Below are 12,653 nucleotides of genomic sequence, written 5' to 3'. Positions count from 1 at the left end.
GAAAGGCAATCCAACCGAATGCAGAAATTATCAAACAATATCATTAACATCACACGCGAGCAAAATTTTACTGAAGATCATTCAAAAGTGGCTACAGCAGTATATTGACAGGGAGCTGCCAGAAATTCAGGCTGGTTTCAGAACTGGGTGTGGAACCAGGGATATCATCGCTGATGTCAGATGGATCCTGGCTGAAAGCAGAGAAGACCAGAAGGAAGCTTACCCCTGTTTAATTGACTATGCAAAGGCATTTGACTGTGTGGATCATAACAAATTATGGATAACATTGTGAAGAATGGGAATTCCAGAACACTTAATTGTGCTCATGAGGAACCTGTACATAGATGAAGAGGCAGTTGTTCGGATGGAACAAGGGGTTATTGAGTGTTTTAAAGCCAGGAGAGGTGTTTGTCAGGGTTGCATCCTTTCACCATATCTATTCAGTCTGTATGCTGAGGCAAATAATCTGAGAAGCTGGACTATATGAAGAAGAACGGGGCATCAGGATTGGTGGAAGACTCATTAACAACCTGCGTTATGCAGAGGACACAACCCTGCTTGCTGAAAGTGAAGAGGACTTGAAGCACTTACTAATGAAGATCAAAGACCACAGCCTTCAGTATGGATTACACCTCAACATAAAGAAAACAAAAATCCTCACAACTGGACCAATGAGCAACATCATGATAAACGGAGAAAAGATTGAAGTTGTCAAGGGTTTCATTTTACTTGGATCCACAATCAACAGTCATGGAAGCAGCAGTCAAGCAATCAAACAATGCATTGCATTGGGCAAATCTGCTGCAGAGGACCTCTTTAAAGTGCTGAAGAACAAAGATGACACCTTGAAGACTAAGGTGTGCCTGACCCAAGCCATGGTATTTTCACTCGCTTCATATGCATGTGAAAGCTGGAGAATAAATAAGGAAGACCAAAGAAGAATTGATGCCTTTGAATTGTGGTGTTGGCAAAGAATATTGAATATACCATGGACTCCCAAAAGAACGAACAAATCTGTCTTGGAAGAAGTACAACCAGAATGTTCCATGGAAGCAAGGATGGTGAGACTGCGTCTTACGTACTTTGGACATGTTGTCAGGAGGGATCAGTCCCTGGAGAAGGACATCATGCTTGGCATAGTACAGGGTCAGCGGAAAAGAGGAAGACCCTCAATGAGATGGATTGACACAGTGGCTGCAACAATGGGCTCGAGCATAACAAGGATTGTATGGATGGCACAGGATGGAGCAGTGTTTTGTTCTGTGGTATGTGGGGTTGCTATGAGTTGGAACTGCCTCGACGGCACCTAACAACAACAACATTATCAAGGAGTAATACAGGCAAGGTCAGCACAACTGGACTAAACCAAAAGCAAAGAAGTTTTCTGAATAAGCTGAATGCTTAGAAGGCCAGCGTAGTAGGGGCAGGGGTTTGGGGAACATGGTTTCTGGGGACATCTAAGTCAATTGGCATAATAAAATCTATTAAGAAAACAGTCTTCATTCCACTTTGGAGAGTGGTGTCTGGGGTTTTAAATGCTAGCAAGCAGCCATCTAAAATGCATCAACTGGTCTTAAGCCACCTGGAGCAAAGGAGAATGAAGAACACCAAGGACACAAGGTAATTATGAGCCCAAGAGACAGAAAGGGCCACATAAACCAGAGACTGCCCTGACAGGGAATACAACAGAGAACCCCTGAGGGAGCAGGAGAGCAGTGGGGTGCAGACCCCAAATTCTCATGAAAAGATCAGACTTAATGGTCTGACTGAGACTAGAAGGGCCCCAGTGGTCATGGCCTCCAGACCTTCTGTTAGCCTAGGACAGGAACTATTCCCAAAGCCAACTCTTCAGACAGGGATTGGACTGGACAATGGGATAGAAAAAGATGCTGGTGAAGAACGAGCTTCTTGGATCAAATAGACACTTGGGACTATGTTGGCATCTCCTATGTGGAGCAGAGATGAGAGGGCAGAGGGGGTTAGAAGCCAGCAGAATGAACACGAAAAGAGAGTCAAGGGAAGGAGTGGGCTGTCTCATTAGGGGGAGAGCAATTAGGAGTATATAGCAAGGTGTATATAAATTTTTGTATGAGAGACTGACTTGATTTGTAAGCTTTCACTTTAAGTACAATACAAATTAAAAAAAAATACACAAACATTATCAGGGAGAGAGCTCTCTTTCTAGAGCTTTTTCAGCCTCTCTCTTCCCACTTTTTCATTCTTTCCCAACCATCCCCCTGCCAGAGTATAGCAGAGAGAAAAGTTAAATTTATATTGGAATGTACTTTAATTGTTTTATAATTACTTTATAAGGAGCCCTGAAGGCATAATGGTTAAGTAGTAGGTTGCCAACCAAAAGGTCAGTGGTTTAAACCCACCAGCCGTTCTGTTGGCGTGCTCCCATAAAGAGGACAGCCTAGGAAACTCTATGGGGTAGTTCTACTTTTTCTTGTATAGTCACTATGAGTCAGGATCAGCTTGATGGCACACCACACCAACAAGTACTTTATATCATTTTTCCCCCTGAAATATTATTTTGTTACAAAACGCTAAGCAACAATATAACTTGCCAGAAGTAACACATTCCACTCCCTTTCTATTACTTTTCTTCCATTGTCAGTGAAGTGTCAAAAAATAATGGAAGCACAAATTATCTGATCTCCAACTTGACTGAGACTGTTTTGATCTTCAAAGGGCCAAATGGTCAGTCATCATTCATACGCAAAATTTTCCTAACATAAAATAGAGGTCTGATGACATCAAAGTACGAAAGAGATCAATGGCTTCACTGTAATCCCAGACATGGCCTCGAGGGTCCAGACCACAACTGGCTCTGGCGGGAGATTGGTGAGACTGATTAATCTGTAATAATGGTGGTCCTTCAAACTTTCTAAGATGTGAGTAGAATGGGCACTATTGAAGATCTTACATGGTAGGATATTTGTGTAACGGTTTTTACATCGGTTCAGTGGAAGATCTGCAGCAAAGTGCGGGATATCCAGTCCAATCAATTTCAAATCCTGTAAATCACAAAGAATGGATTTATGAGATTTACATACATGGTGTGGATTGGATAATTGTTCACAATTCTTCACCCACTACATGTAAAAGAATTATCATACCCCTTTGTCATATGACTTTGCAGTGGCTTCCCTTTTGGGAAGAGTGTTTTTCTCTTCCTCACTATTATCAACTTGCTTTGGCCAATGAACTCAGGTAAAACTCATGTATAGTCAAAGGCTTGACATGTGCTTATTTAGTTTGTTTTGCCCTTTTGCACTTCTGCCATCTGCCATGAGAAGAAAATGCCCAGGGAGCTGCTGGTTCCGGAATGAGGAGACTTATGAAACAGACCTAACTCTGACCCATAGCCTGTAGCAGAACTGCCCCAGCTGTCCATAGATCCACATGAGAAAGAAGGAAATGCTGTAGGCCACAGGAATATCAAGGTTGTTTATTTAGAGCTTATTGTAGCAGTGGTTAATACAGTTCATAATACTTTAGATAGCTCAGTGAGCGTTTGGGGAAGGTAAGAATTCTGTACATAGAACTCAAGGCATGGGAAATTTGAAAACAGAAAATCACTTTCAGACTTTTGCGTGCAATTTGCATAAATATTGTCAACTCTGTGAGGAAATCTAGATAATTTTCCTGCAGGCAAGGAGCTTTGAGCTTTCAAGAAAGTAGTAAAAGACTTGGCGAGAAGCAATAGGTAGAGAGCAATCTGCATGATGCAAGATACAGGATTAACAGTCACTATATTTATCTGGTAACGAAGCCTCAAAAGTAAGTTTGAATCAGGAGTGGTAGGCAAACCCTTCAGGAGAAAATAAGAACATCCCAATATCTGCCTGCCTCTACCAGTGCACTTATAAATTCTATTACTAGAGGGTGCACTGTTGGGGCAATTTTCAACATAGGCAAACAATCATCACACTTAAAAAAGTCTATGTCACTGCAAAAAGGTGTGGATAGGTTGCTATGCCTAGTATCTTATAGGAAACAGAGGGGTTGTGGCAGGGCCACCTGAGTTTCCCTGGCGCATTGTTCATCTTGTGGTCTATATGAATGGTGCTCCCTGGAATTGTACAGGGAGCAACCAATGCAGCAGCAGGCAGCAGCTCCAGTTATATTCCTGTGTGAGGACTTAAGCCCAAATTTTAGAGAAATATTAGTAGAACTAACAAATTTGTCTTAGAAGAACTACCACCAGAATCCTCCTTAGAAGCAAGGATGGCGAGATTGCATCTTACATACTTTGGACATGTTGTCAGGAGGGATCAGTCCCTGGAGAAGGACATCATGCTTGGCAAAGTACTGGGTCAGTGGAAAAGAGGAAGACCCTCAACGAGGTGGACTGACACAGTGGCTGCAACAATGAGCTCAAGCATAACAATGATTGTAAGGGTGGCGCAGGACTGGGCAGTGTTTCGTTCTGTTGTGCATAGGGTCGCTATGAGTCGGAACCGACTCGATGGCACCTAACAACAACAACATTAGTAGAAAGCATTTTACTCTCTACGGATGGGATTACCTATACAGTCTGCATCTTTCTACACGTCTATTAAGTGAGCCAGTACAGCAATCACTTGCTGTAAATTGTATTTACACTTACAGGATGTTAATATCACACATAAGATTTACTTATCATCATTCCTCCCAATTATTACTTCAATAAATCATATGCTGGAGCAATACTTCTCCAGGGAAGAATTTTGGAGCATCTTCGAAAGACTTTTGAGGGGAGTTGGAGACTTCTGACAATGTTTCAAGAGATTGAACAGGCATTTCTTTTTCATGCCCTTGTGTCTTGATTCAATTTTCTGTGAAAAAGTATATGCTTTAGAAATCAACTTCCTGGCTCTTCTGCTGCCTTAAAATAGAAGATTCTCAGTAGCAACTTCCCCTTGTGCTTACTGGCACTGGGTTCCATACCCGCGATCAACGCACATGAACCAACCCAATTGCTTGGATTTCTCTCTTCCTCATCACTTTTGGCTTTTCAAGATAAAAGAAAATAACAACAAAATCCCCCGAAAATCTCAACTCTTGGCCTAATTTGAAGCCAGTCTTAAAGATACTCTGCTGAGTTTGATCCTCAATTCACAAAATTAGAAGCTTTTCCATCTCAGCCCAAACATTTACTTACCAAATATCTTTAAACAGAAGACTGTTACTTGATAACTGATTTTTCCATTTTAAGGGGTTTCAAAGAAGGGCTATATAGTGTTCTTTTAAGAAACAAAATTAATTTTTAACAGATTGAAACCAAATCCGTGTTACTTTTAAGTTAGTTTTTTTTTTTTCCAGATATAAACTGATTTAAAATGACACTTCCGTTGCATAAAATAATTTGAAAATCTTAAGAAGCCTTCCTTAAAAAGGGCTTCTGTAGACAATTGGTTAAGAGCTATGGCTGCTAACCAAAAAGTCCGCAGTTCGGTTCCACCAGCCGTTCCTTGGAAACCCTGTGGGGCAGGTCTACTCTGGAGGGCTGCTATGAGTCAGACAATTTATCAAAATTTTTGGCTTATAATGATGTATTATTTATAAACTGTATGGTCTTGGACAAATAGTTCAACTGTCTAACATCAGTTTTTTTTTTTTAAGGTAAGGCTAATAATACTTCCATACCTCACTGGATTACAGTGACTACCAAATGGAGTAATTAAACTGAACAGACATTAATGCATCACTATTGCTAATGATTATGACGATGCTTCTGCTACGATCTGGTAAAAAACCAAAAAAAAAAACCACTGCCATCGAGTCAATTCCAACTCATAGCAATCCTATGGGACAGAGTAGAGCTGCCCCATAAGGTTTTCAAGGAGTGGCTGCTGGCTTCGAACTGCTGGCCGTTTGGTTAGCAGCCGCAGCTCTTAACCACTGCACCACCAGGGCTCCTAAAAAAAAAAAAACAACAAAAAAACCCAAACCCAGTGCTGTCGAGTCGATTCCGACTCACAGCGACCCTATAGGACAGAGTAGAACTGCCCCATAGAGTTCCCAAGGAGCGCCTGGCAGATTGCAACTGCTGACTTTTTGGTTAGCAGCTGTAGCACTTAACCATTACACCACCAGGGTTTCCAAGATCAGGTAGGAGACGAAATACGATTCTTTGTTTTGCTGAGCCTGAGTCCATAACTTCTCCCTCCTTTGCCATTTGCTCCAACAGACCAATGACTTCCCCTCTAGCTCTCCCTCTTGGGTACAGACTGATAAACCACAGGAAAAGGCCTCTGATAGGAAAGAAACTGTGGAGACAGATTGAGGCTGAGTGCTGGAGCACATATGGAAGCTGACTAACTGAGAGAACCTTAATTGTGTGTTGTCTCCCTGCTGTAAATACCCTAAATTGATAAGAGCGGTTTAATTGGCTGAGCAATGTAAATGTAAATTGCCAAAGTTGAATTGCAGCAAAGCGGGAACTGCATGTATACACAAAACACTTTGCAATCTTTTGTAGTTTAGCCTGTCACTAAGTGGTAAAGCAAATAGTAAGTTTCCAGTCCAGTAGCTTTGCAGTTATTTTCTTTCCAACCATATGGAAACTCCAGAGGCTTGATCTTCATGAAGGCAAAATACGCAGCGATAGCCTGAAACCAACATAAATCCAGTTTGCATTTTCTTTTGCTAGTTTTGTTTGTAACAAATTTACTACCAGTTTTGTTTTCCAGATCACACAGTCATCCAAGCCCAATGGCAGTCTATGTTGTGTTAGCTGTATTTGAAGCATACAAGTCTTAGAAACGAAAGCACAAACATACGCACCATCATCATCTGAGAAGAAAACAAGTTACATTCTGGTCTTAGAGTTTATAACAATGTCAGCAGGTGACAGCACCTGGTATTTGGGGATAGATTAGACAGTAGAGACAGATGAATGATATTAATAGACTACTTATCCATAAGGGCAAAACAGGTGAGGAGAACTGACATGACCAGTGGTGTTGATAGAAGAGTTTCCTTTATGGGCAAGTAAAAGGTTCAATGGCATCGGGCAACACAACAAAAGGAGAAAAGAATTTAGTACAAGGTAGCTGGTGAAGTGCCCCAAAGAAAGCATGAGGTACAATAGTAGAGGAAATCTGGGGTGGGTAGGTAGACTAGGTGCGCAGGAAGTCAGCCTCAGGAAAGTCTAGCAATAGCTAGCAGAACCTGCCCTGGACACCAGGATGGAAGTGGGGGGTAGTACCTTAGCCACTGGACAAATTACTAGTACAGAGGCACTTGGGAAATAAGGAATGGAAGGAAGGAGAGAAGACTCAAGCATAGGAATGAACGAAGACTGCTTGTATAAAAACTGTTGGAGGGGGTTCAGGTAGACTTATTTTCAAATCAGTGAGAGGTAATCATGAAAGGCTTACATATTTCCCCTCTTACATCAAGATCAGAGGGCTAGGAGGCAAGGAGGCCAGCCACAGGCTAAGTCTTTTGCTGGAAGGTCTTTGTATCTTTAGTTTGAGCTGGACTAGAGAGGGTTAGAATGAACTGAGTGACCAGAGTAGCCTGGGGTGTGTCATTAAGGAAATGTTGGCTTTCAAAATTGACTGTAGGTAGGCTTCCAGTGGACTGGGCTGCAACACAAGGAACAACAGCAGAAAATGGCAGCTACTTTCAGAAATATCTCGTGAACTGCATGGCAAGTATTGTACTCTTGCTTTGATTTTTTCAGCCACGTTTCTGAACAGAGATAGCGAGGGCCTTCACTAGCATCCTGACCAAACACAAAGGACAGAAATTAGTGGAAGAATGAGCAATATGTGGCATGTCACATGAGTTCTCAAATTTCATTGTCTAAAGTCTGGTTCTTCAAAATCTTTTACATACGGAACATAAAACATGAGGAATTGAAACTAATCCCTCAGTCTCAAATCTCTTTAAGATGCATATTTTCATCAGAAGAATAATAAGTCTTTCCAACAGGTTCAAAATCAGATGCAGAGTGAAAAAGGAATTTATTCAGTGAATGCAAATTAGCAACTCGTATAGCTTCATGTATGACTTATAGCTGTATTGGTAATATATGTAAATTCAGACATTAGTTTCAATTTGCATAATGCTTATAAATGATGCAGTTTCTCAATGTGAGTGTGCTCGTTCAATGTCAGCATCAAAATGAATACAAATCCTAAGCATTAATAGAAACAGAACAAATAACTGTTCAACTATTGGATTTAGCTAAACCAGCTGGTTCAGCCATCTTACTACCCTCTTGGGATCCCATTAGAGCAGAAAACGTTTGTTTCATTCAACTTCAATTAACTATCAGTATATTTCAGGTAAATTTGAGGGCTGCCACGTGAAAGGCCCAATATGCACCCTGAAATCAGGCACGGGAACACAATGCTTCTTTGGAAACAGATGAAGATACCCTGACACTGAACGTGAGGATGTGCGGAGAGGGTGGAGCTGGGGGTTGGCAATACCTGGGAGCCTGTCAATTAAGAAAGGAAGTGAGTCAGAGCAGTTGCCCACTGCTTGAGCAAATGCTAGTCCAAAACATACAATCCGAGCCCGTACTTTAAAACAGACTCCTGGAGGTATTTTCCCGCTGGAACATGGATACAACGTCAGGACTTGGCACCAAATAAGTTGCATATATGACCAATCATGTTCGAAGAACAAAGATACATTAAAAAAAAAAAAAAAAACTTCTTAACAATTAAAAATACTAAACACTTCTTCAAATCAGGGGTTTTAAAGCTTGGATGCATCCTTGTCATCATCTAGTCCCGCGTTTCTCAATAAGACAATTCTTTGTTGTGTAGGATTGTCCCACTCATTGCAAAACAGTTAACATCCAGTCACTTTATCCTTTTCTTTTCCCTGGTTTCCCCAAATCACTGACCACCTGAACTGCTACAGAAACCAGAGGGGTGTGAGGCCATCCAGACTGTGCTAGTGAAATATGTGGGAAGAAAAAGGGAGGCCCAGCTATATTCCCTACACTGCTGAGATACTGGACTTGCTCATGTCCATGTACCCTGACATATGGTCTTAGGTTCAGAGAAATACGTGTATTTCAGAAAAAGGAACCACGGGTAGTGTATTTTTTTTTTTTTCCCCTATGTAAACTATGTGTAACTGTTTCTCCTCATTTTCTTCAAGGAAAAAAGCACAACCTTACAAAGAAATACATATGAAGTAGATTACCAGGTGTCCTACAACTATAAAAGCCCACCCCAGACTCTTATCTGCCCAGGAGACAAGGGAGTCAGTTTCATCCATCATTCACTGTTATTGCGGCCTAAGTGGCATGAGAAACACACAAAAACATCCCCTGAAAGTAAAATTCTGTCTCCGGCTTTAGTCCTCAGCTTATTTCTCCCTGCACTCCCAATTTCCCTGGTTTTCTACCACAGCTTCTCCTATACCTATGTTTGCTTACCCAAGGACTTGCATCTATTCTCTCCTTCCCTTTATTTGTATCATCCAAGTCCTGGCCCACTAACCAAGCACTGATGACCCTCACCCTGAACCTGCAGGGCACATATGGCTCAACAACCCACTCTGTCTATTATACAATCACATCAGAAGCGCTGCCCAGTGAACAGGGGAACAACTCGATATAAACCTAACAATTCCGCATGCCCCATTAACCGCTATGTCACCATGGTTTCCCCATCCATTACAGAGGGCAGGAAATACTCTACCCACTCACCTCAAATTGAAGAGAAAATTTATAGTCAGAGTCTTTGGCCATATCCTTGATGTAGGAATCAAAGTCATCCAGCTGAACCGGGCTTTGTCAAACACAAAGAAATGCATGTTTTCAAAATCCTGTTGATATGTATTATTTCTTAAACAAGGATAATTTTCCCAGAGAAAAATAGAAACTTTGCCTCAAAGGTTAGAACTCATCTTTTTCTTCATTAAAGTTACCAGCCCCTAAATACTGTAACTGAAAAGGACTTACATACCAAATTTTTTTGAGATGGAAGAAATCTCTAGATTTTCAGTTGGCTCTTACTCTAGCAAGAGTAAAGACTCATACTCATGTACGCACATGTATATGTGTTGTTTTTCTAGAAAACTCTGGTATATGAGAAAGAAGTGAAGGATTTGAATCCAAAGACCTGTTCGAGTTCTGGTTTAAGTGCTTATTTTTTTTGTGTGATCTTGGAGAATTTACTTGCCTCTTCTGAGAGTCAGTGTTCTTAACTATAAAATACTATATTCATCCCTACCTCACAAGGTTGAGATAAAAGTAAAGAACACTGTAAGTTTGAACAGTTTTACAAGTAGAAGGATTTGTGCTAGCTACACTGTCTCCCCAGAGCAGGAGCAGGTCAGTGGGGGTGATGTATTCGTCAAGAAAGCCCTCAGTGACTCATTCTAAGGGAGTCATGCTTAGAAGCTTGCATATTTATAAAAGTATAGAAATGGTTCAGAGATTCAATCAAGTAACACATTCAGGTTTATGTTTCTGCATCTGTAGCAGGTCTCACCTCTTTTTTTATTATTTGGTTAACAACAAATGATTTGATTTATTGTAGTTTTCTATAGCTGCTTATCTCTTCTGGAGTCGTCTACCTACACCAACCTTTTCATCCTTAAACTGCTCTTGGCTTCTGCAAGGTGCCTTACTCTGTCATTAACGCAAGACTTTCCACCTTGGCAGGGTCCACATACTTGACCTTTCCCTTCACCTTTGTTGTATGATGTTCAGCTTATATCATCTATTTATCATCTTATGTCATATTACCAAAAAAAAAACAAACCCAGTGTAGTCGAGTCAATTCTGACTCACGGCGACCCGATAGGACAGAGTAGAACTGGCCCTTAGAGTTTCCAAGGAGCGCCTGGTGGATTCCAACTGCCGACCCTTTGGTTAGCAGCCGTAGCACTTAACCACTACGCCACCAGGGTTTCCTATGTCATATTAGCAAATGAACAGTATTTAATAGATATTTGTTTAAAATTGTCAATTAACTAATCTAATCAATTAATTTATGTTAAGGATTAGTCAGTCTTAATGGGCATTATACCCACGAGATAATGTGTTTATGCTTTAATACTTTTACTGAATAATAATGACAATAATGCCCTGTAGCCATAAATTAGTCTACAGTTAATAAATACTTACATAAGCTATCTTACTTGGTTGATCCTCGAGGTAGGCATGGGCAACATTAACCCCATGCTCCAAAGACAGCCAAAGCTGAGAAAGTTAAGTAATTCAAGACCATATGGCTAGTAAGTGGTAGAATCTGACTGGAGCCCAGAAAGTATGATTCCTGGTTCAAACCTTCTCCCCCTTCAAACTTGTCATCCTCCTAAAAGGATGACTAGAGGAGGGGCTCCTGTCCTGGAACAAACTCCATTAGGGCTGCACGCCCTGGCTGCTGTCTTCGAGCAGATCATTGACCTTAAAGTTGGGTTTAACAATGTTTAGTTTTCTTCTCATTACTAAGAAAATGGAAGCATTAACAAGGAAGGCTAATCAGAGGAAATATTCAGGGGTTAGAAAAACCAAGAGGAGATAAAGAAGAGAGACAGAGGAACATTCGAGAAACAGAAACATGAATATAATGGAGGGAAGGAGGAGAGAAAGGAAGCTGGCAGGTAGCAGGGACCAGATGGACAAAGATTTAAAGGGAAATGAGAAAAGAGAGAGTGAAAGAAAGAAGCAATGGAATGAAGATAAGTGTAGACAGAAAAGGGGAGGCAAGGGGACATGGTGGTGGTGGTGGGCATTTGGAGTGAAAAAAAAAGGTAAAAAGAAAGTAAATGAAAAGGCGAGAGGAAAAAGCCCCCAGTAAATGGCTTTTAGAAAAGGAGGGAGGATCCAAAGGAAAACACAGGGAGGGAAAGAAGATGCTGATCTGACCTGAGGTTTTTGGTTTGTGGGCAGGTCCTACCACTCTCAGGTTCTACCAAAACTTTTGTTCAGGTCTTGGTTCTCCTCCTTCTTTCTGCCTGGGTCTTGTGAGGACCACGCCTAATAGAGTCTCTCCCTTTTGTCCTGAAAACCTATCCTCTAATCACTCTAGTCTATGCCTTTAAAATAGCTCACTTAAAAACTCAACTAATAATGTTGGGTGACAAAGTCTTCTTGTTTCTGTCAAGTCTTTCTGTGCAGGTGACAGGATCTCTCCTCTGTTCAGGCTGGCTTTGTGCATGCCAGTGAAGTACATTTTGATGCAAAAATAGATTTAAGAAAAAATTATATTATTTATGTGGGCCATAAAATTACATGCCACCCAAGCCTAAATTAAAGTATATTTTGCATCAACTTTTCTTTTGCATTATGCATGTCATGATTTTCCTCCATCAGCATGGGTGCCATAGCCCTGGCTGGAGTCCCTAATTGCCTCTTTGCATTAATTCACTGACGCTCTATCCTAAGCAAGTATCAAGGATAACTCTATTTATATGAATGTTACACTGTTTGCATGTAGAGTTTTAACTAAGAAAAGGCCCAGAGGTGATAAACTAGGATTTTGAAATCAACTGATGGCTAATTTGCACCTGCCAGAACTGTAATTCTTATGATTTAACAGTTCAGTAGATAGCAAAACCACAGGCTAGCTAGACTAATTATCTTTTTCTATTTCTTATAAAGGTTTCCTGAGATAGCATTTCTCATGGTATTTACTATAACATCCAGTGCAATAAAAGCTTTTTCCTGCAATTAGCACAGCATT

The 12,653-nt window shown here is 40.9% G+C and overlaps 1 protein-coding gene across 1 annotated transcript in view; it reads right to left on the bottom strand.

Annotated features, from left to right (window-relative positions):
• Nucleotides 1-12,653, bottom strand: part of PTPRO (protein tyrosine phosphatase receptor type O) — a 274,139-nt gene that overhangs the window by 18,716 nt on the left and 242,770 nt on the right. The window contains exons 19-20 of the mRNA XM_049882551.1: nt 9,668-9,749; nt 2,930-3,020 (exon numbers count right to left, since the gene is read on the bottom strand). Of these exons, the coding sequence (XP_049738508.1) occupies nt 2,930-3,020; nt 9,668-9,749 (173 nt within the window). The remainder of the gene's footprint in view (nt 1-2,929; nt 3,021-9,667; nt 9,750-12,653) is intronic.

This window comes from Elephas maximus, chromosome 4 (assembly GCF_024166365.1).
Source record: "Elephas maximus indicus isolate mEleMax1 chromosome 4, mEleMax1 primary haplotype, whole genome shotgun sequence".
NCBI lineage: Eukaryota > Metazoa > Chordata > Mammalia > Proboscidea > Elephantidae > Elephas > Elephas maximus.
Note: the sequence above shows the minus strand (reverse complement) of the source record. Positions and strands in the feature narration are given on the sequence as shown.